Below are 18,724 nucleotides of genomic sequence, written 5' to 3'. Positions count from 1 at the left end.
CTCAAATGCAAAAATACGGCGGGTGGTCGATAAGGAAGGTGAACTGAGGGTCTGCAGCTGCCGAATCCAATCCTGTCTGTCCTGCAGGGAACTTGGACTCGAACTCGACGGCGGCGGGGTCAAACAACGCAGGAAAGTCTTGTTGCAGGCGGGTATGCACGTCCGAGTCGGGCGGAGTAGGCCGGGATAGCTGGCTCTTGCTTGGTTGACTAAGGTTGCACAGGTGAGATTAATAACGCTTACTTAGCCTCTGTCGCGAGGTATGTAGAAGTTTCAGTGATATTGTATTATATGGAATTGAAGGCGTATAAATTAACTTTCGAGCGGCTCGTTTAGTTCGGCCGGACAGAAATGGCGACTCAGGAAATCCTATTCGCGACATTTGGGATGGTTATCCTCGATACAATATACTTCAAAGACGACTGGAATAATCCGATATGCGATTCACTCGGTGGCTCTGGGACGTATAGTACGATTCCTTTTTTCACTTGTATTCGATGATATCTACGTACTGATGATACCGTAAAGGCACCCTCGGGGCACGCCTGTTTTGTGCAGGCGACAAGTCTACTTCCATCGGCTGGGTCACTCGCCTCGGGTACGACTTCCCAGATTCGATCCTGGATAGGTTGAAATCATGGGGTACCACTCTCCATGTTATACATGAGCGCCCTGCCACTACTAGAGGGCATCTTAGATATCTTGATACGACGCTTGGACGTATGCGTGCATTGGCCCCTCTCTATAAATTATATATAACTAATCGCAAATCATAGCAAAAACATTCCAGCATACTCAAATGCCGCTATGGACTCTCCCAGTGCATTTCTCAGACACCCAACAGCTATCATCAAAAACCTTCCACTTCCTCGCCCGTCATGGCGAAATCTTCAGAGACGTGCCAAAACTACTTGCGATGCGAGAAGCAGCAGGGATAATAGAACATCCAAAGATTATTTGGGAGCCATTTCCGGCTACCTGTAAACCCCAGTTTCTGAAGGATTACATGAAAGCTGTCAAGTTGGTAGATGTGTTCTCACCGAATCATATGGAAATTTGCAAAATTTTTGATATAGAGGTTGCGGAGACATTTGACCGAGGATTATATGAAGGGCTTGCTAAGAAATTCTTGGATAAAGGTATAGGAAAGGATGGGAAGGGGTGTTTGGTACTCCGTGCAGGGGAATATGGGTGCATGGTGTATACTCGAGAGATGGAGCGACCGCATTGGTTACCGACGTACTATGAAGTGGGGGATGAAAAGGTTGTAGATACTACAGGAGCGGGGAATTCATTCTTGGGAGGATTTGCAATCGGACTTGTGGAAACCGGGGATGTTATCGAGGCAGCTAAATATGGGTCTGTCGCCGCGAGCTTTGTGATCGAGCAGATGGGAGTCGCGAATGTCACATGGGGTGAAGATGGTATCGAGTCATGGAACGGAGAAGATGTAAGAGGTCGTTTAACAGAGTATAATTCACGGGTCAGCCAATGAGCTACTGTCATGATATCAAGCATTCGGTATATCTCCAGTGTATTATATCTCGGACAGCCGAGGCATGTCGTTGAAGAAAAGAGTGTTGGAGTGGAATTTATTATGGAAGTCTTGGCACGGTGCGGCGAGCCCTGCAAAAGAGACCGGGAATAAATTTCAGTTCCTCGATCCAACCACCAACCCACACAACAATCCGTCCACCAATTCCTCCCCGAAGAATTAATTTTTTTCTTCTTGCAAAGAAATCTCGCGATTCATCTTTTTAACGAATCGCCCGAGTCTTCTTCATGGTAATATCCTAATCGCAAAGAGGTGGAGAAAGATCTTTAGAAGACTTCTATCATGGTTCGCACTCCCGTTGTTCCCTCCTCCGTCACCCGGAACCTGTCAATATGGCTGACACGGTTGCCAGTCGGCCACCGTCTCGACGCCTGCAGGTATCATGCCTTCCTCCCGTGACTGGGAGAAGAAGGTCGACGATGTCAGGCCTTCCAAAGCGTAAGTACTATCTTCGTCTCCATCGCTGTCCGACATCAAACCCCCGTCCGTCCGCTTGTCCATTCTTTCCTTCCATCTTTATATGATGACATTACAAACAAATGGGAATCTCTCCGAGAAATTAAGAGTGTGGAGAACAATATTTATTTGTTGCAGTCTGATATATTATACTCGAAATACATCTTCTATATATTATCGCTTATGCGAACGATGGTGCTAACGAGTCTATAACAGAGATATGAACACTATAGTCATGAACTACCTCATCATTGGGGGTTACCCGTCTGCCGCGATGAAATTTGCCCAGGAAGCAGGTCTTCAGTCGCAGATAGACCTGACCTCCATTGAAAAGAGGAATCAGATATGTACTTCCATCCATCACGGGGATATCAAAACTGCGATCGAGCGAATCAATGATTTCGAGCCCGAGGTAACTACCCTTCTTCCTAATTCAATCCTGTCGCGTCCCGAGATATTACAATGATGAAAAAACCTTTCATGCACCACTCTCAGAGATCTTCGGACCTCGATGATGAGTAACAATCACCAAACACTTCAGTTCTCAAGCTGAGTTTTATCTCGTGGGATTCATCTTCCTATATACCACCATAATCGTAATCTCTTCGTCATGTTGGATGAGCTAACGATCATAATAGCTACTGGAAATGCATCCGCGCCTACATTTCGCTCTTCTGCGTCTCCAGCTGATCGAACTGATCCGTCGCAGCATGGTAGACAATGATATCGAGCCCGCTCTCAATTTTGCTCAAGAATATCTTGCACCGCGAGCACCTCAATACCCAGAATTCCTGAAAGACTTGGAACACACCATGGCCCTGCTATGTTTCCCACCGGACCAGCTATCACCGCCATTGGCGAAACTACTGGACCCTGATATGAGGAAACAGGTCGCGACTATGGTGAACCAGACCATCCTTGCGTCTCAGGAAGTGTTCCCCGAAGCCAAAATTAAGAGTTTGGTGAAGTTGAGAGCATGGGTTGAGGCTAAGGCGGCGCAGAGTGAGTCGGAGAGATTGAGGAGCATCCCACATATGGACCTCGGGCTGGTGTCTCCGAAGGGAGAATTCCCCGAATCCAGCAAGTAGGCTGCTGGATCCAGAATTTTGATTTGTTCTTTTTTTCATTTCTTTCTTTGACATCTTCGCGGTCTTGCGGTGGAGTTTCTGGGCGGGCTCTCATGGTTCTTTTGGCAATGGCTCGGTGTCTTTCTTCCTTCCTCTTCTTTTTCTTTCTCTGCTTAACGGTCTTCGGCGGCGGTGGCGGCGTTATTCGTCTTGATACTTTTACCACGTATTACCCTTACGGAAGGGGCATTGGGACAATGGAGCGGAACGGCTTTACCTTGAATGAACAGATTGGCGATACGACAGGTCTTTGCAAGCTTTGCGGGTGGTGCTTCGATACATTGCGCAGGGAGTTACTGACTTTTTTTTTTTTTTTTTTTTTCTTCTTTTATATCTCTGACTAGCACGCTTGATGATAGCCTTCATAGATTGAGTGGATGGATGGACCGGATAATTCAATGAACAATTAACAATCAACAGTTTCCGATCGCCATTTCCATCTCTCAATGTTTACACTGTACACCTCTTATTGTCGTGATAGTATTTTCGTGGAAGTGATCGATGCCGCACTCAGTCTTGGCAAGCCGCATTAGCAAAATATCCAACGTCGTTAGGCACTTCTAAACGCAGTTTTGGAGATTTGTAATTTAGCTAATCTAGGTAGCCAGCGGAAGTGAAATAAAAACGGGCGTAGTGCGTACTGGCTATGTACGTAAACCGACGGGATGCAAAGACCTAGCCATTCGTTTTATAATCAAGTACCTTAGGTAAGTACCGTGCCAATACCGTTCCGCTTCGATGCTCTCACTCTAAAAATGCAACAATCAACACGCTTCCGTTGACGATGCACAGTGCGATCGGTCAAAGGATGCAGCTTGGTAGTGTGCGCAGAAGCGAGGTCGTGAAATACGGAATACTTTATTTTATAACGTTTATGAATAATCGTCAACCCACTCTTCGGACTTATATTCTCCCATGTATCGTTATATATACTTGCAATCGACCTGGGAGAAAAGGTTTTCAAAGTTGGAAGGAATACAGGTCCAACTTTTGGAGAGACAAACAGGGTTAAAGATGGGGCGAATCTCCCAGAGAACGGCCGCGAGACCCTAGGATGGTGCGTCTGCGTGGAGGATGATAACCCGGCCCATCTTCGACCGCGGGCGACTCGGGAAGCTTTGTTTTCAATACTAAGCTGCAGGTAGTAGGCATGATAACGTCGGGGTGTGACGAGCCAGCAAGGCTGACATACATGACACCCATCAAGATCATACTGCAAGATATCCAGCACAAAACCGGGAGGATCTTTTTGTGAGTGGAGCGACTGGGGCGTTATAATGATACATCACAATTATCAGTCTGATATTCTCATTGTTGTCGACGTCGTGACGATCAAAATTTATAAGCTTTGTATTCTCATTAAACATAAATATTATTCAGTATAAATTTAAAGTGTTAAACATATCACGAGACAAGTGTTAAAATCAAGTTGAGGCTCAAAATATTAATGGTCGGTTCTTATTGGTCGGCCTTTGCATTAAACCCGAGTCCCTCGGATATAAGCCTTAACCCAAAACATTACAGAGAAAAAAACCATGCTTTCCCATTGTGCGCCAAACCCCCTTCACTTCACACCAAACATGCCTTCTCGAGCTCGCGCAAGCGATTGGATGCGCACGGCCAGCAACGGCGAAGAATCCGACGCCGGCCACGGATATTCATCAGAAGAAGATCAGAGGACTCGGGTATCGAGACCTACTAAACGGCGACGGTTGTCGCGATCCGAGGACGAAGACGACGATGAAGATGGCGGCGAGATCTCCGAAGATGAGGAAATTCAGCGACCTGTTGGTGGGAGGAGGAAACAACGGGTAGCTTCTAAAGAAGAGGAAGAAGAAGAAGAAGATCTGGAAGATGTGGAACTCGACGAAAATGAAGACGATACGGACGGGGACGAGGACGAGGCAGAACGCTCCCTCCCCACCCTGGGCTCCATCCCACTCAAGAAGTCCTCCAAACCACCCACACAGACCCTCAACATCACCGACCCAACCCACCTGAAACGCCTCACGCCTGCCCAGCTAGCCGTCTCCAAAACCACCCTGAAAAAAACAGGAGTCCTCTACCTTTCCCGCATCCCACCATACATGTCCCCACCCCAAATCCGCCACCTCTTAACCCCTTTCGGCACCATAAACCGCATCTTCCTCTCCCCCGAGCCACCGCATATCTACCAAAAGCGAATAAAAAACGGTGGTAACAAAAAGCGTCAATTCACAGAAGGTTGGGTTGAGTTTGCGAAAAAGAAGGATGCGAAGTGGTGCGCGGAGAGTCTGAATGCTCAACAGGTTGGTGGGAAGAAAGGTGGTTGGTGGTATGATGATGTGTGGAACTTGAAGTATCTGAGTGGGTTTAAATGGAATGATTTGACAGAGCAGATTGGTATGGCCTTTACTCATCCTTATGGTTTTTTGTGGGGGTGGGGCATGCTGATATTGGAATTCATAGCAAACGAAAATGCGGCACGACAAGCCCGTCTCCGAGCAGAGATCTCACAAGCAACCAGGGAGAATAAGACTTATATTCGAAACGTGGAACGAGCGAAGATGGTGGAGAACATGCAGGCTGCTGCGAAGGAGAAGCGGAAGGCCGCTGGTATTGACGATGGTGCTGCTCCCGCAGCAACCGCAAATGACAAAGATAAGATCAGAAGAACGTTCAAGCAGAGAACCGCCGTCACGAAGACAGTGAAGGCCGGTGATAGGGGTAAGGGTGAGAAGTCCGATGCCATGAAGAAGCTTTTGAGCACAGTGTTTTAATATAGAGATGCCCATTTCAAAATAACACACGACCTTGGCGTCGGAGTTAATCCACATATCTTCTCTATATTCAGAAGTAATTCATTATCGAAACAAACTTTTGGTATTCATTGATAATGTATACAAGTACATCGAGATATCAGATCAGATCAGATCATAACCCATTCGCGCCGTTAAACCCCTTATGCAGCAACCCGCCAAAATCCCGAAAATATGCTGCAAACAAAATGCCGAAAGAAATAGAACAAACCGATTGAAAATGAAACACAAGCTGTAGAAGTAGATGGTCTACAGCTGCTCATCGTTCACCGTCAAATTGTCCATATCGTCCAGCAATTCTTCCACATCAATAGCGGGTATGCTATCACTCTCCCCATCGTCCGTCTCGCCATCGACATCCATAGCACCACTCTCTGCTGTCTCTATACCTTCCATCTTGCCTGCTCCTCTCGGTTTATTCGATTTATAGAGCGCCAAAGTTTGTCTCAACTCCTCATCCTCCTCTACATCCCTCATAAACATTTCAAACTCCCTCTCCATCTTCTCTTGGTCAGCCTTCTTCGGCAACAACTCTCCTTCATCCTTAGCTATACGCCTAAGCCTCCAGTTTCTGCTCTTGTGCTTCTTACGACGTGGGTAGTGTTTCTTGACGAGAATGACCTCGGGTATTCTGCTTGCGTCATGACGTTCAAGTTCTTCAAAGTTTGTGTCGTTGAAGACGGTGCCAGACAGGAAATAACCCATTGCCGAGTCGCCAGGGTGAAGGAGTGCCCCGAGATGTGTGCGTATCAGATATGTATCGTCAGACATGCCCATATCGCTAGCCTTTGCGACTGTGGCGTCCGCTAGGACATGGCGGCCTTTTGTAGGTCCAAGGGGTTCGATGTCGAGGACGATGAACTCCGTCAATACCGACGCATCTGCAATACTTCCAAACGGCGCACGCCAGTAGATTGGTGTCGCAATTTCGCAGGTCTGTAGGGTGTTAGGATCGATATAATGTGTCGCATTCCCAACCTTGTTGCACAAAACTATCGGGTTAATGTTTCCCAAGCTCTTCGCCAGCTTCATGGGGAGTACCACGAGATCGTCCTTGCAGATGGGGATTAACTCGACAGAGTATGTGAATTTGAAGCTCTTGGTGGAGCTGTGGATATCCTGGGAGATAAGTTCCTCGGATTTCTTGGTTTTAATAGGAGATACGGAGCCAAGGAAGTCGAGCATCTTTTGGGCATGGGTACGTTGTAGGAAGAAGAAGTCAAGACCGTCTTTGACTTCTCTGATGTTTATGCAGTCGCGATGGGCATTGTGTTTGAGGATTAACTGTTCTAGCCAGCTGTACACCCAAATATATTAGCTCCTAGTTTCAATAGGGGTTTATATAAAAAGGAACCGAGCCTACAGGAATGTTCTCTTGTGCGAGACTTTCTGTCGCATTTGGATGCATGCTCTCCAGGTGTTTGCGGTATATGACTTGGCGCAATCCGGGCACTGTTGATAAGCTACTACGTATTCAACCTCGAAAGACTGTTGTAAAATCGTCTTTTCAAAAGTCTAGAACGGTATGAAATTAGTACTCTAACCTAAATAAACCATCAATCCTTGTGGACCCGTTGGTAATTACCTCCTGCTGCACAGTAATCTTAACCTTCACACGTCTGCTATGCGGCTCCGTCCAAATAAAGCTAGCATCGATAATCCTAACTTTACTCAAACCCCTCAACTTTCTCAAACACAATGCCAACAGCTCTCTGGACTCGGGAGCGGCAGTAATCCAGTGCTGTGGCGGTTGAAGGAAGCGATCGCAACCACGGCAGAAGTGGAGGGTGGCTTCTCGCTGGACGCCTTCGGAGATATCGATGGTGGTTTTAATACAATCGTAGCACATGGCCATACCGGAAGTCCCATCCATGGGGACACCGCAGTTACAGCATAGGACTCTAGTAACAGTATTGTCATTAGCTTCATCTTTTGAACTGTTACCGACGAGGTAGTGGGGTGGAGGGGTTCGTACGTAGCTCCGCCCGTTGGAGCGGTCTGCTGGAGGGGAACCGGCAGGTCGACCTCCATGATGTATTATTGTAACTTGCGATTCTATACGGCGTATATTTTCTACTTGGTAAATGGAGATGAGGTTAAGAAGTTGATGGAGATGGAGAGGTTTATAAGCAGTGGCGGGGAGGTGTTGAAGCTCTGTTGGATTTGTCACCCGCAAAATCAAAAAAAAAAAAAAAAAAAAAAAAAAAAAAGAGTCAGAAAAAGAGTCAAAAAAAATTAAAAGTTTTAAAAAGAAAAAAAAATTCCTGGAGATCCAAAACCACAGAAATAGGTCATCGACACGAGGTCGCCTGCCAAAACTTTTTTTCTCTTTCGCTTCTTCTGCGACAGGGCCCTTTCGATTCCCTTCAATTCATCAGCTACTTCACCACCTAATTTTAAGTACTTAAACAATGGCTGCCGTTGTCGCCGCACCGAAGGCGCAGACATCGAGGAAGGGCAAGAAAGCCTGGCGCAAGAATGTCGATATCTCAGAAGTAACTACAGGCCTCGACCAGGTCCGCACTGAGATCATTCAAGGGTACTCCAAGTCTCTTCAAATCATTATGATTCATACTAATGAACCACAGTGGTATCATCGCCGAAAAAGCCGACGCAGACCTCTTCACAGTCGATACCACCGGCTCTACCAACATCCGTCAAAAACACATTCGCGAAGTCAAGCCTCTCAAGGTCGACGAGATTCTTAATGCTAGAAGTTCGGTACCCGCGCTTATAAATCCGAAGAAAAGGGCGGGTCCAAGTGGAATTGAACTTGGAGATGGTATACTGCCAACGAAAAAGCATAGGAAGAATGGAGTGTCGCATAAAGATTTAGAGAGGTTGCGAAGGATCGCATATGGCGGCGAAGCCGCTAAGGATGGTGTTAAGTCGGCTAAAGCTGTGGAGGGGCAGGATTTATACGATCCGTGGGGTGATGTCGTGCCCGATGCAGAGGGAACGGCGGCCAAGATGGATCAACTTACATTCGTCGAAAAGCCAAAGAAGTTGAGTGCACCAGCGACGATTAAACATGCACCCGTCGGAATCACAAAAGAAGGCGAGGAGGCTGTACCTGCGGTGAGACTTCCGGACCCGGGTATCTCGTATAATCCGGATTTCCAGACATGGGATGAACTGCTTTCGAGGGAAGGTGATAAGGAAGTAGAGTTGGAAAAGAAAAGATTAGAATATGAATCATATGAAAAGAAAATCCTCGCGCTCGCAGATATCGAAGATGAAGACGAGGAAGGGGAAGAGGGCGACGAGGATGACGAGGACGAAGAAGGGGAGGAGGTGGAGGACAAGGTTATCAAAAAAATTCCACAGAGAAAAACACCCTCGCAAAGGAATAAGGTCAAGAGGAGAAAGGAAGCAGAACGCCGAGCAAGACATCAGGCCAAAACCGAAGTTCAAAAGCGGCAGTTGGAGTCTCTTAAAGAATTAAGAAAAACTCTCGATGTCACTTTGAAAGAGCGGGCGGTTGCGAAACGGACGGCGCTGACACCCGCTAAGCGTCAGGTCAGGCGAAGGAAATTCGACAAATCGATGTGAGTTTTCTAATTTCTTAGTCCAAAAGCCTCTATTTCTTGTTAACGGGATCTCATATAGATTGCCACAAGCTCCGCTTGAGCTGCAGCTACCCGAGGAATTGGCGGACTCGTTAAGGAGGCTAAAGCCGGAAGGGAACCTGCTACGAGACAGATACAGGAATTTGCGTGAACGGGGCGTGATCGAAACCAGAGCCAACATCCAGCAAAAGAAGGCAAAGAAGAAGCTCACGGAGAAGTGGAGCTACAAGGATTGGAAGCCTTAGTAGATTATATTCCATTTCCCTTTCACTGTACATTATCTTATCTTGTGCAATTTATAGCAATTGCAATCCTTTACAACGTTTGAACCTGTATTGCGGGATGCTTCAGCGATCGTTGATTTGGCTTCCCATAAACCTTTGTATTACCAAATACCTACTTGGGTATGAGATAGAATCCTCGAACGCCATATGATACAATATCTTACATATATTCTACTTGCGTCGCTTCTTTTTGCCATCGGAGGGCTCATCACCAGCCCTCCTCTTTCTCCTCTCCTCCATAACTTTCTCCATTGCCTGCGTCTTCTTATACCTTGGATTTGTAGGATCGATCGCAAACTCTGTCTTTTCATAGATGGCTGAGAATCTAGGGTCGCTCACGTCTATCTTGTAACCGTCCTGTAGCCCTTCTGCCTCCTTCACGCCCTTCTTCTTAGCCATTCTCTTCGCCGCCTTGCCCTTCAGTTTTGCGAGTTTCTCCCGTTTCAAGATATCATTCATGTTAAAGTGCTGGAGCTCCGATGTTTTGTCGTTGGCCATCAAGGCTTCTAACTCCTCTCGTTTAGCAGCTTGTTCGGCAGCGGTCTTCTCTTTTTCTTCTCGCCGTTTCTGCTTCTTTGCCTTCTTGGAATCGACGTTAACCTTCTCCGGGTTTTCGAAAAAGGGGTCATTGAATCCTAGATCTTCGCCTTGCTCTTCCTCATCGGACCCGGGAGCATCGATCTTCTCGCCATTTGCCTCCGCACGCCTTTCCTTCATCTTCTCTTTTCTAGCTTTCTTCCTTTCCCTTTCTTTTCTAACATACTTTTCCATCGTCGTCTCATCTCTTTCAAATATGTCACTCTTCTTGCCACCCTCTTCAGTCAGCGCAGCCGAAAAAGTAACTTCTATATCCCCAACGGGCTTCTTCTCCCCTTTCTCAGAACTTGATCCCAAATTCAACAATTTCCTATAGGCATCTTTTGCCTCCTCCCCTTCTTCATCACTATCACTCGCCAGATACGCCTGTAAATCCATCTCCTCAACCTCCCTCCTACTGAAGGCCTCCTTCACTGCCGCTTTCCTCGTAGCATCTTCTTGATCCCACGTAAGCTTCACTTTAGAATGTTGCAGAGCATCCGTGCTAAATTCCACGGGCTTATACTTCTTCGGCATTTCACTGCACTCGTCCCTCGGCCGGTCATCAAATTCTGTACCATCGGGTACGAATCTGAGATCGAAAAAATTGGCTGTGCTTGCAAACTCTGCTCCGTCGCATTCGGTATATATAGCGTTCGCGGTAGTCGGGGTATCGCAGGTTACAATAGCGTAAAAGTACCGTAATCTTTCCAATTGATATCTTCGTAGCGCTGTGGAATCAAACTCCTCGCCGGTGTCTTCTTTTATCAGAGTCGCTTCCGTGATTTCTTCTTGGTCATCCCTTTCCACTTCCTTCTTCGATTTTGATTTCTTCTTCGCACCAGCAGAGGAAGACAGTCCAAATACCTCCTTCGGTGGCCCCTCCATCTCCTCGCGTTCCATTCGCTCTTTCCCAAACTCGGATGGATAGATCGAAACATTCAAAATCTTCCCGCCAATAGGTACAAAGCTCGACAACACGACGAATAAATCTGTGGACTTGATATGGTCCCAATCGAGGTTTACCACCGCTATACGAGAGGATATGTCGCCGAGGGGTACTGCTTCCGCTTCTTGTGCTGCGGCCTCCGCGTCCTCGGCTTCGGAAGTGACTACCGATTCGTCGTCCGAATCATCCTCGGATGATGAAGCATCGGAAAGGAGGCCCTCTCCACGGGCTGGATCGTATCTAGGCGCTTCATCATCTTCGTCCTCGTCCTCCTCTTCGTCAGACGAAGCGGGTGCAACCTCCAGTGACTTCTTTTTCTTTCCTTTCTTGCTCTCCTCTTCCTCTTCTTCATCAAGTTTCACCCCATCTTCTTCGTCTTCACCTTCCTCATCTTCAAAGGTATACAGCCGCCTAATCTCCTCCCTTCGCTTATCAACTGGCAGCCGTCGGCCGTACTTGTCAACCTTGGCTTTCCGAGCAAATTCTTCATCTTCAAGAACTTTTTTGAAACGAGAGTCGATAGTAACGGTTCTATCGCGCTTTTTAGGAAGTGCGAAGCGTGGGTCGGAGTGAACGGTCGAGAAACGAGGGTCGTCTGGAAAGGAAGCACTTGGTTAATATTGTATCTGTCATGAGAGTAGTTGAGAATGAAGGGTCCCATACTAGTCAGAGGCACAATTGGCTCTGTTCGTTTGGGCCGACTGCCATTGGACTTGGATTTCTTGCTATCTTCTTTCGCCATGGTTTTGGTTGGTAGTTGGTAAAGATAGACTGCGATCGATATCGATAGCTTGATACTCTGGCGCAAGTAAAGTGTCGAGGATTTAGCGGTCGCACAAAACTCCAGAAATTTTTTGTAGGAAAGCCAAAGAGCGATGCGACAAATAGGGCAATTCGTCACGAATTCCATATTTAGCTAAAAAAGGAAACCGAAAATCCCACAAACTCAACACCAAAATTTTTTATCCAGGACCCCAGCAATCATGATCACGACTAAACCTATTAAAGCCTCAACCACGGCAAAAAAAAAAAAAAAAAAAAAATTTAACCTGCGTTAAGCACGATTCGCACACGGTCACCCATTGTACTACTAAGTGCTCGCTTGGAGGCTTAAGTAAGGCAGAGCGGACGGGATACCCTGTTTGCCGCCAGCAATGAACGCAGATATTAGTAGTGCTAGAAAGGATTCTTACATTGTTAACTGAGCAGGGTCTTCGGCTTCCAATGTTCATCAAATAGAGCAGCCTAAAGGTTCTGGATAGTTAATTGCAGTAGCAAAAACACCGAAACCGAGCCAGAAGCAGATGTTTATTAGGCTAGTTCCAAGACGAGTTCTGTCTCATAAAAGGAACTTGTGATGTTTATATACATTATTAAAAACATAAAAGGAACAAGCTTACGGATCTCTGCGCAGCTGCGGGCCGCATTGAAGTTTTTATGTGTAAGCCTATAAGATTAGTCTGCAGAATACCACTGAGGTTGATGTTGAAATTAAGTATGTGATAAGGCATCGACGCAGACAATCTTTCACGGCATTTGCGATCTAATCAATCTCGCACGTATACGTAGTCTAATTTCGAACCAAAGATGACGAAAGTTAACATAAGTCTTTGATCAATTGATTTTTTTTTACATAGATATAGTACACTATATACAGCGGGTAGCATCACAAGCAGCTCCGGCCTCTATCAACAATGAAAAACAACCCATACCCATGACCCCAACAATATTGTATATGCATTTGAACGTAGATATTCTACCTATGCCCCGCCGGCCCAAAGGAGACCGATAGACTAAGAGCTGGCAAAATAAAGGATAATAAGAAGAAAACAAAGCCGAGTAAAAATGAACGCCGAAGATGTGGGTTTTTGTGTTCAAATATAAACCGATGAGAAATTAAGTAAAAAATTCCCATCATAACACCGTCGAAAGAAACACAAACCCTTAATATCTAGTAAGCACCTTCCTTCAGAAGTTGCGGCGGTTGTGGCCCTCTTTCGACTGCAGAAAATTTCAAATTAGGATACCCGAATGTTTTTCTTGAAACTCACCAAGAAGAATAAGCAGAGACAAGTCCAAAGAAAGATAGCAAAGTGCAGCGTATAAAAGCTAGAGGTTCAAAGAGAATTCATGTTCTTACGAGAAGAAGTATTTGCTATTCTTCAGTCTGGAAACATCAAAATCTCCCTTCGGTGGAACTGGTGGGAATTCGAGATCCACCCACACGTGAACTCTTCCAAAGTTGGCCTTAGCCTTCTTCTTCGGAGCCTTTTTGGTTGTTTTACTACCCTCATCTGCTTCGCTCGCTTCTATGGTAGCTTCCAGGCTCTCTTCCAGGCTCTCTTCCATGTTACCATCTGATTCGCTTTCTGGCTTCAAAAGACGGCCTTCTAGCTCGATCTGGGTTTCACCACCGGAAAGTTCTTCTCCAAAAGCAGGACTGTCAACTTTATCAAAATCATGGTCAGGTGTAAGACCAAATGATCTATAGATGGAACCAGCGGTGACCATTTTCTCGCCTCTAGCTTTTTCCTCTGGGTCTTCGCTAGCGCACAACCTGTCCCGTTCGATCTCTCTCAGTAAGTCGTCGACGGCAGTTATGGCCACCTTTGTCTTCTTTCCTGTAAGAACCTTTCCTTCCGCAGCCAGCTTCATTTTTTCAATCTCAGGAGCAATTTCCTTACGATGCTTATTGATCGCCTTTCCTGCGGGGTGGCTAGACGGAACGATGATCAACGTCTTGTGTTTGGCGTAGCGGAGAACAAATTCATCGCGAAGTTTAGCTACGAGATCCTCTGAGTGAAGCTCAACGAATGCATCACGGAGGACACGGCTCATAGTGTCAACATCACAAGGGTGGGTCCAGAAAGAATCATGGACGGCTGCGAATGTTAACCCGGCCTGCTTCGAGGCCATCGCGGAGAGTAACATGTGGGTCGCATCGAGGGAATGGATGTAATTAGGAGGGAAAGCGCCCATCTGCCTCCGCGAATTGACTTGATTGATGATAGAAGTATCGACGATGGTAATTTGTTGCAAGTTGGTCTTGACGGCGACAGTTGCGTCGTGGCGGTAAGGTTGTACGACAGGCAATCCCAATGGAGTAGTCCAAACCACCGAGGTCATGAACTCCGCCTTGCCTCTTTCCTTCGTATGTGCCTGTCGGCCCGTTGTCGGGATCACCCCAGTGTAATGCTCAGCGAACGAGGCGTACTGGGTTGGACTGACGGATCGGCTGATACGCTTCGCGCATTCACCAAACCACTTCTGGATCAAGTGGGCACCAGTGAACATGGATTGGAGTGAGGTAAAGATCTTTTTCGTAAGATAGATGGAGAGCTTGTCAACTCGGTCCCTGGGCCAGACACCCTTCTCCATTAATCTGGATTTAACCTGGTTCTTTGCCCCGATGAATGTCACACCATACACATTGGTCATGACGGTTTGCTTAACCACTTTTCTGTTAATATGGCCGAGAAGATCTTTGGCGAGTTCATTGCCGTTTTCAGCGTCTTCCGCAACTGCTTGATTAACCAAATCGGCGACACCAGTGTAAACGTCCTGTGGTTTATCCGCTGGTTCCAAATTGACCTGCTTGGCTCCAACTATGTCACCACCTAAGGCAGCATAATGTTGCAAACCGTTACAGGTTCCATCCTGATGAACTGGCATGTTGGACTCGAACTTGAGCGGGTCTTCCGAGGTCATAGCTGCTTCAAGTTCCATGCAAGTAGCAAGCATTTGCCATGGATCTTCTGATTCTAACCACCATCGTTTTCCCTGTGAAGTGACTTACGTTTAGCACGAAATCCGTTAGCGCTGCTAGTGAAGAGAGCTATACGCACCCCGAGAGGATCTCTTGCCGAGTCAAAGACATCCTCCATGTGGAACTCTGCCCATTCTTCTCTAGCCGTGAGACTGGCTTTGTCGTAGCCTCCAAGATTGGATAAATGGATCTTCAGCCATCGCAGCCCAGCTTCCCCCAGCGGCTTCCTTTCCGAGAATTTCAGAAGCCCACGACAAAGATCATTACCCAAGTGATTCAAGTGTGGCGGCATGGCATACGCACGACCTCTAAAATCCACGTTATGGGGGAAGTAGAAAACTTCGTTATAGAACTATGCGAGTTGGTAAACTGTTAGTAAATTTTCATCCAGGTAAACGTCGGGTAAAACGTACGGCTCTGGCAATTTCTAGTTTGAAGTTAACGTCGCATCTCTGGCTGTGGTGGTTCTTTCGAATCAAGGCCATTTCCTGATAAGCAATTTTGAATGCAGCTTTAGCTGCAGCATCAGCAGTTGGTGGGGGCATCTCTGGCATATCGACATCCTTTTCGAAGGTTGGGGGTATGTCTGCAAATTTGTCGCCAGTGTTCCAAACCTGCAGGATGACATCGAAAACCTTTTGGTTGATAGTCCAAGCAGTTGAGCCAAGGACGTCCAAGCCGGTGAAAAGGCGATCGAGATTTCCGTGCTTGGATGCTTCTTTGACATACATAATCTGCTCTAGCGAATCTCTGACTCGGACCATGCGGGTTGGTGTAAAATAGTAAGCTCCGTCATTCCAAGCGCACCATGGGCGCGGTTTGGCTATCATGGGGAGCTGCTTTGCAAGCGTGGTACCCTTCAGCGGCTCTGTCATGAGTTTCTTTGAGAACTCATCGTGGAGTCTGATCACACCGATTTTCTTTCCGCCGACAAACTGATACCCGTGGACGAGTGCAGGCTGTTCAATAGCCAAATCCTTATCCATATGTTTGAGAACCTTCTTGTTTGTAGGCCTGACCTTAATCTTCGCGACTTGGAATAACAACGATACCAGCACTGAGCCGACCTTTGCCCTAACAGGCTGAGACCAACGCTGATTCAAAAGCAAACTAGTCCCATCCTTTTCCATTTCGGCTCTTCGGTTCTGACGATATACCAACATGGCAAGATCTTTTTCGTTTTTGACCTCTGCCAGTTGTTTTTGGAGGGCCTTCTTCTTGTAGTATTCAGGCTCGCCGACCTTTGTTTCAAAAGCTTTTTGGAGCTGCTCCGAGATGTATTCGTGTTCAACGTTCCTACCGACAGTTATAATAGATGCCGATGCCTTCATAGCAGTTGAATCATGCCACCCCGATGCTAATTTGATGATCGACGTGATGGTAATCCCAGCTAACTTCTCCGGAGAAAGTAGGCGCAAGTAAGGTCCATATTGACATCTCTCAAAGTTTTCAGGTTTTCCAGGGTTTGCTTCGGCTTCTTCAACATGCTTTAATTCCTCCTTGATCAAAGGAACCATCCCAAGCAGCCATCGATGCAAGAGCGGGTTAATGGCCGGGTTGTGTACCTTTGAACCCAAGCTGTCCGAAGCTTCCGCGTCCGCACGCCATCGATTTATTGCAGCATCATAGGCGTCCTGTTCAAGAACTCGCTGGCGTTCGATAGTATACTGCAGCCTATCTTCTTCGGACGTGAAGACAGGCTGGAATTTCTCCACGCTGTGGTCAGCAAAGGATTGTAGGGACTGCTTAACAGCTGCTAATGAGGATCCCTTGACTTGGGTTTCCAGAACCTCTGCTAACTCAGGCTTTGTGTAACCGGTCAAGATAGAATACTGTTCTGGGTGGAGGTCGTTTTGTGTAATTTTATGCGCCTATCATCACACGAAATCAGCGACATCAGATAAATCGTCAGAGCATAAATGTAAGAAATAGCTTACCATTTTGACCGCATCAATCGCCGACAAGGGCATGTGGCGTAGGATATCTCCGAGCAGGACATCATTTCTCCTTTCCCATTTGAAGATAAGGTTCCCGATTTCCTGCTTTTTATCCCGTGGTGACCGATTACTAAGAGTGACAGCCTCTAACAGGATCGCAAATGTCATGTCATCTCCTTCAATTCCATACTTAGCAACCATATAATTGTTATACCAGTCCTCGATTTTTTGAATACTATGATCTCGGATCTCTTCTGCATTGCTTGCTATGACGGGCTCGCCATCAGGGCCCTGCTCTGCTTCGGATGTCCGTGGCTTCCCCAACCTCTCAATAGCATTCTTTGCCCGAGCTAAGTAACCCCGGAGAAATATGTTATGATTTGCCAGCATATCCCGGTTCTCGATTGCATTCGCATCCACTATACTCGTGCAAGCTACAAAATCATGATGAAGACGGTCGAGCATGAGTTCTGCACGTTCGAGTCTTCCCATCTTCACACAGGCGACAAAAGATGTGAAGACATCTTCCTTATGAGTACCTGTGCCGATTTTGAATGGGTCGACCGTGCCTCGTGATGTTTCGTAGGGTCTCGCATGCATGGGTAATTCCGGCGTCTGGAGCTTGAAAAACGATGAGGGATCATGTAGTCGAAGCCATGAGAAATCAGGTGGTGGTTCATCTGTAGAAGCTTTAATTTCGGGATTGGAGGCTTTACTATCACGATCGGCTGTTGGGAAGAATGGGAAATCGCCTTGGGGATTTTCTATAGAACTCAGATCTGGCGAGGTGCTATAATGTCGTTCGGACGATGCTGTAGGCCGGTCCACCTTCTTCGACGATGTCGAAGGTGTTACCGATCCCGGTGTAGCCGGGTATGCATTACATATTGGACCGGTCGTCGAGAAAAGACGGGATGGAGGGGCAGCAGTGAGAGTGGGCAGCCATCTGGGCGACCTCGAGATAGCATACTGCTGGATTGTCGACCGGAGAGGGAACTGGCGCCGACCACATCGTCGTACAAGCATGTTTCTGTCAAATGGAACCGGTTAACCACGATATCTGCTTGGTGCTGTGGTTTTTCGAGGTCCTATAAAATTTTTGTGCAGCTTGTTCTGCAGGAAGCTGTAGTATGGTGGGATGGCAAATTTGCTAGGTAGTGGGATATCAATGGCGACCAAACAATAAGTAACGAATAGAAAGAAGATAGTAGAAGAAATAAACTCCGTCGCTGATTAATATTTCTGTCGTAGAAGCCGGAGAGAAGAGTCGTGGAAGAGGGAGAAGAATACAAAGATAGGTTGATGTTGGAAAGAATGGCAGACGACCGGTTTCTCTTTCAAAGCGGTCGTAGGCGAGACAGACAGGAAAAAAAAAAAAAAAAAAAAAAAAATTTCGAGCAGAACAAACTTACTACTGAAACTACCCACCAATTTGCGCCCAATCGATAAGGTTAGGCTGCATGAACCTGGCAAGCCAGGCCAGGGTCCACTTTGCTTCAGCCTGTCGCGAACTCCTACTTCCATTCAAGCTTGGGCTCTGCCGTTGAATCAATTCATTCAATCATATTATTTCGTGTTTTCTGGAGAATCTCCGGCACGGAAGTCGGTTCCAATATCTCGCGATCGCTTTCTACACAACTTCGCTCTACCTGGATACTAAGTATCCGAGTGCGCCTCGATCCGATTCAAGTACAGTATCACCATGTC

At 46.8% G+C, this 18,724-nt stretch overlaps 6 protein-coding genes across 6 annotated transcripts; 3 read left to right on the top strand and 3 right to left on the bottom strand.

Moving 5' to 3' along the window:
* Nucleotides 1-351: 351 nt before the first annotated feature.
* DFL_004851 (uncharacterized protein) lies at nt 352-3,099 on the top strand (the record flags this gene model as incomplete). Its single annotated transcript, XM_067634017.1, has 7 exons — nt 352-469; nt 529-720; nt 777-1,450; nt 1,826-1,840; nt 1,908-1,993; nt 2,228-2,423; nt 2,650-3,099. 7 exons carry the CDS (start codon nt 352-354, stop codon nt 3,097-3,099), a joined length of 1,731 nt encoding a protein of 576 aa, XP_067492127.1.
* A 1,619-nt stretch (nt 3,100-4,718) lies between these two features.
* Nucleotides 4,719-5,897, top strand: DFL_004850 (uncharacterized protein; the record flags this gene model as incomplete). The annotated part of the gene is made up of 2 exons (XM_067634016.1): nt 4,719-5,520; nt 5,587-5,897. 2 exons carry the CDS (start codon nt 4,719-4,721, stop codon nt 5,895-5,897), a joined length of 1,113 nt encoding a protein of 370 aa, XP_067492126.1.
* Nucleotides 5,898-6,185: 288 nt separating this feature from the next.
* Nucleotides 6,186-7,967, bottom strand: DFL_004849 (uncharacterized protein; the record flags this gene model as incomplete). Its single annotated transcript, XM_067634014.1, has 4 exons — nt 6,186-7,233; nt 7,300-7,451; nt 7,522-7,837; nt 7,912-7,967. 4 exons carry the CDS (start codon nt 7,965-7,967, stop codon nt 6,186-6,188), a joined length of 1,572 nt encoding a protein of 523 aa, XP_067492125.1.
* Nucleotides 7,968-8,347: 380 nt separating this feature from the next.
* Nucleotides 8,348-9,750, top strand: DFL_004848 (uncharacterized protein; the record flags this gene model as incomplete). Its single annotated transcript, XM_067634013.1, has 3 exons — nt 8,348-8,475; nt 8,525-9,484; nt 9,546-9,750. 3 exons carry the CDS (start codon nt 8,348-8,350, stop codon nt 9,748-9,750), a joined length of 1,293 nt encoding a protein of 430 aa, XP_067492124.1.
* A 210-nt stretch (nt 9,751-9,960) lies between these two features.
* DFL_004847 (uncharacterized protein) lies at nt 9,961-12,056 on the bottom strand (the record flags this gene model as incomplete). The annotated part of the gene is made up of 2 exons (XM_067634012.1): nt 9,961-11,909; nt 11,978-12,056. 2 exons carry the CDS (start codon nt 12,054-12,056, stop codon nt 9,961-9,963), a joined length of 2,028 nt encoding a protein of 675 aa, XP_067492123.1.
* A 1,394-nt stretch (nt 12,057-13,450) lies between these two features.
* On the bottom strand, nt 13,451-18,043 carry DFL_004846 (uncharacterized protein; the record flags this gene model as incomplete). The annotated part of the gene is made up of 4 exons (XM_067634011.1): nt 13,451-15,094; nt 15,160-15,432; nt 15,494-16,951; nt 17,018-18,043. 4 exons carry the CDS (start codon nt 18,041-18,043, stop codon nt 13,451-13,453), a joined length of 4,401 nt encoding a protein of 1,466 aa, XP_067492122.1.
* Between the last annotated feature and the right edge of the window lie 681 nt (nt 18,044-18,724).

This window comes from Arthrobotrys flagrans (assembly GCF_004000055.1).
Source record: "Arthrobotrys flagrans strain CBS H-5679 chromosome Unknown unitig_0, whole genome shotgun sequence".
Lineage (NCBI taxonomy): Eukaryota > Fungi > Ascomycota > Orbiliomycetes > Orbiliales > Orbiliaceae > Arthrobotrys > Arthrobotrys flagrans.
Note: the sequence above shows the minus strand (reverse complement) of the source record. Positions and strands in the feature narration are given on the sequence as shown.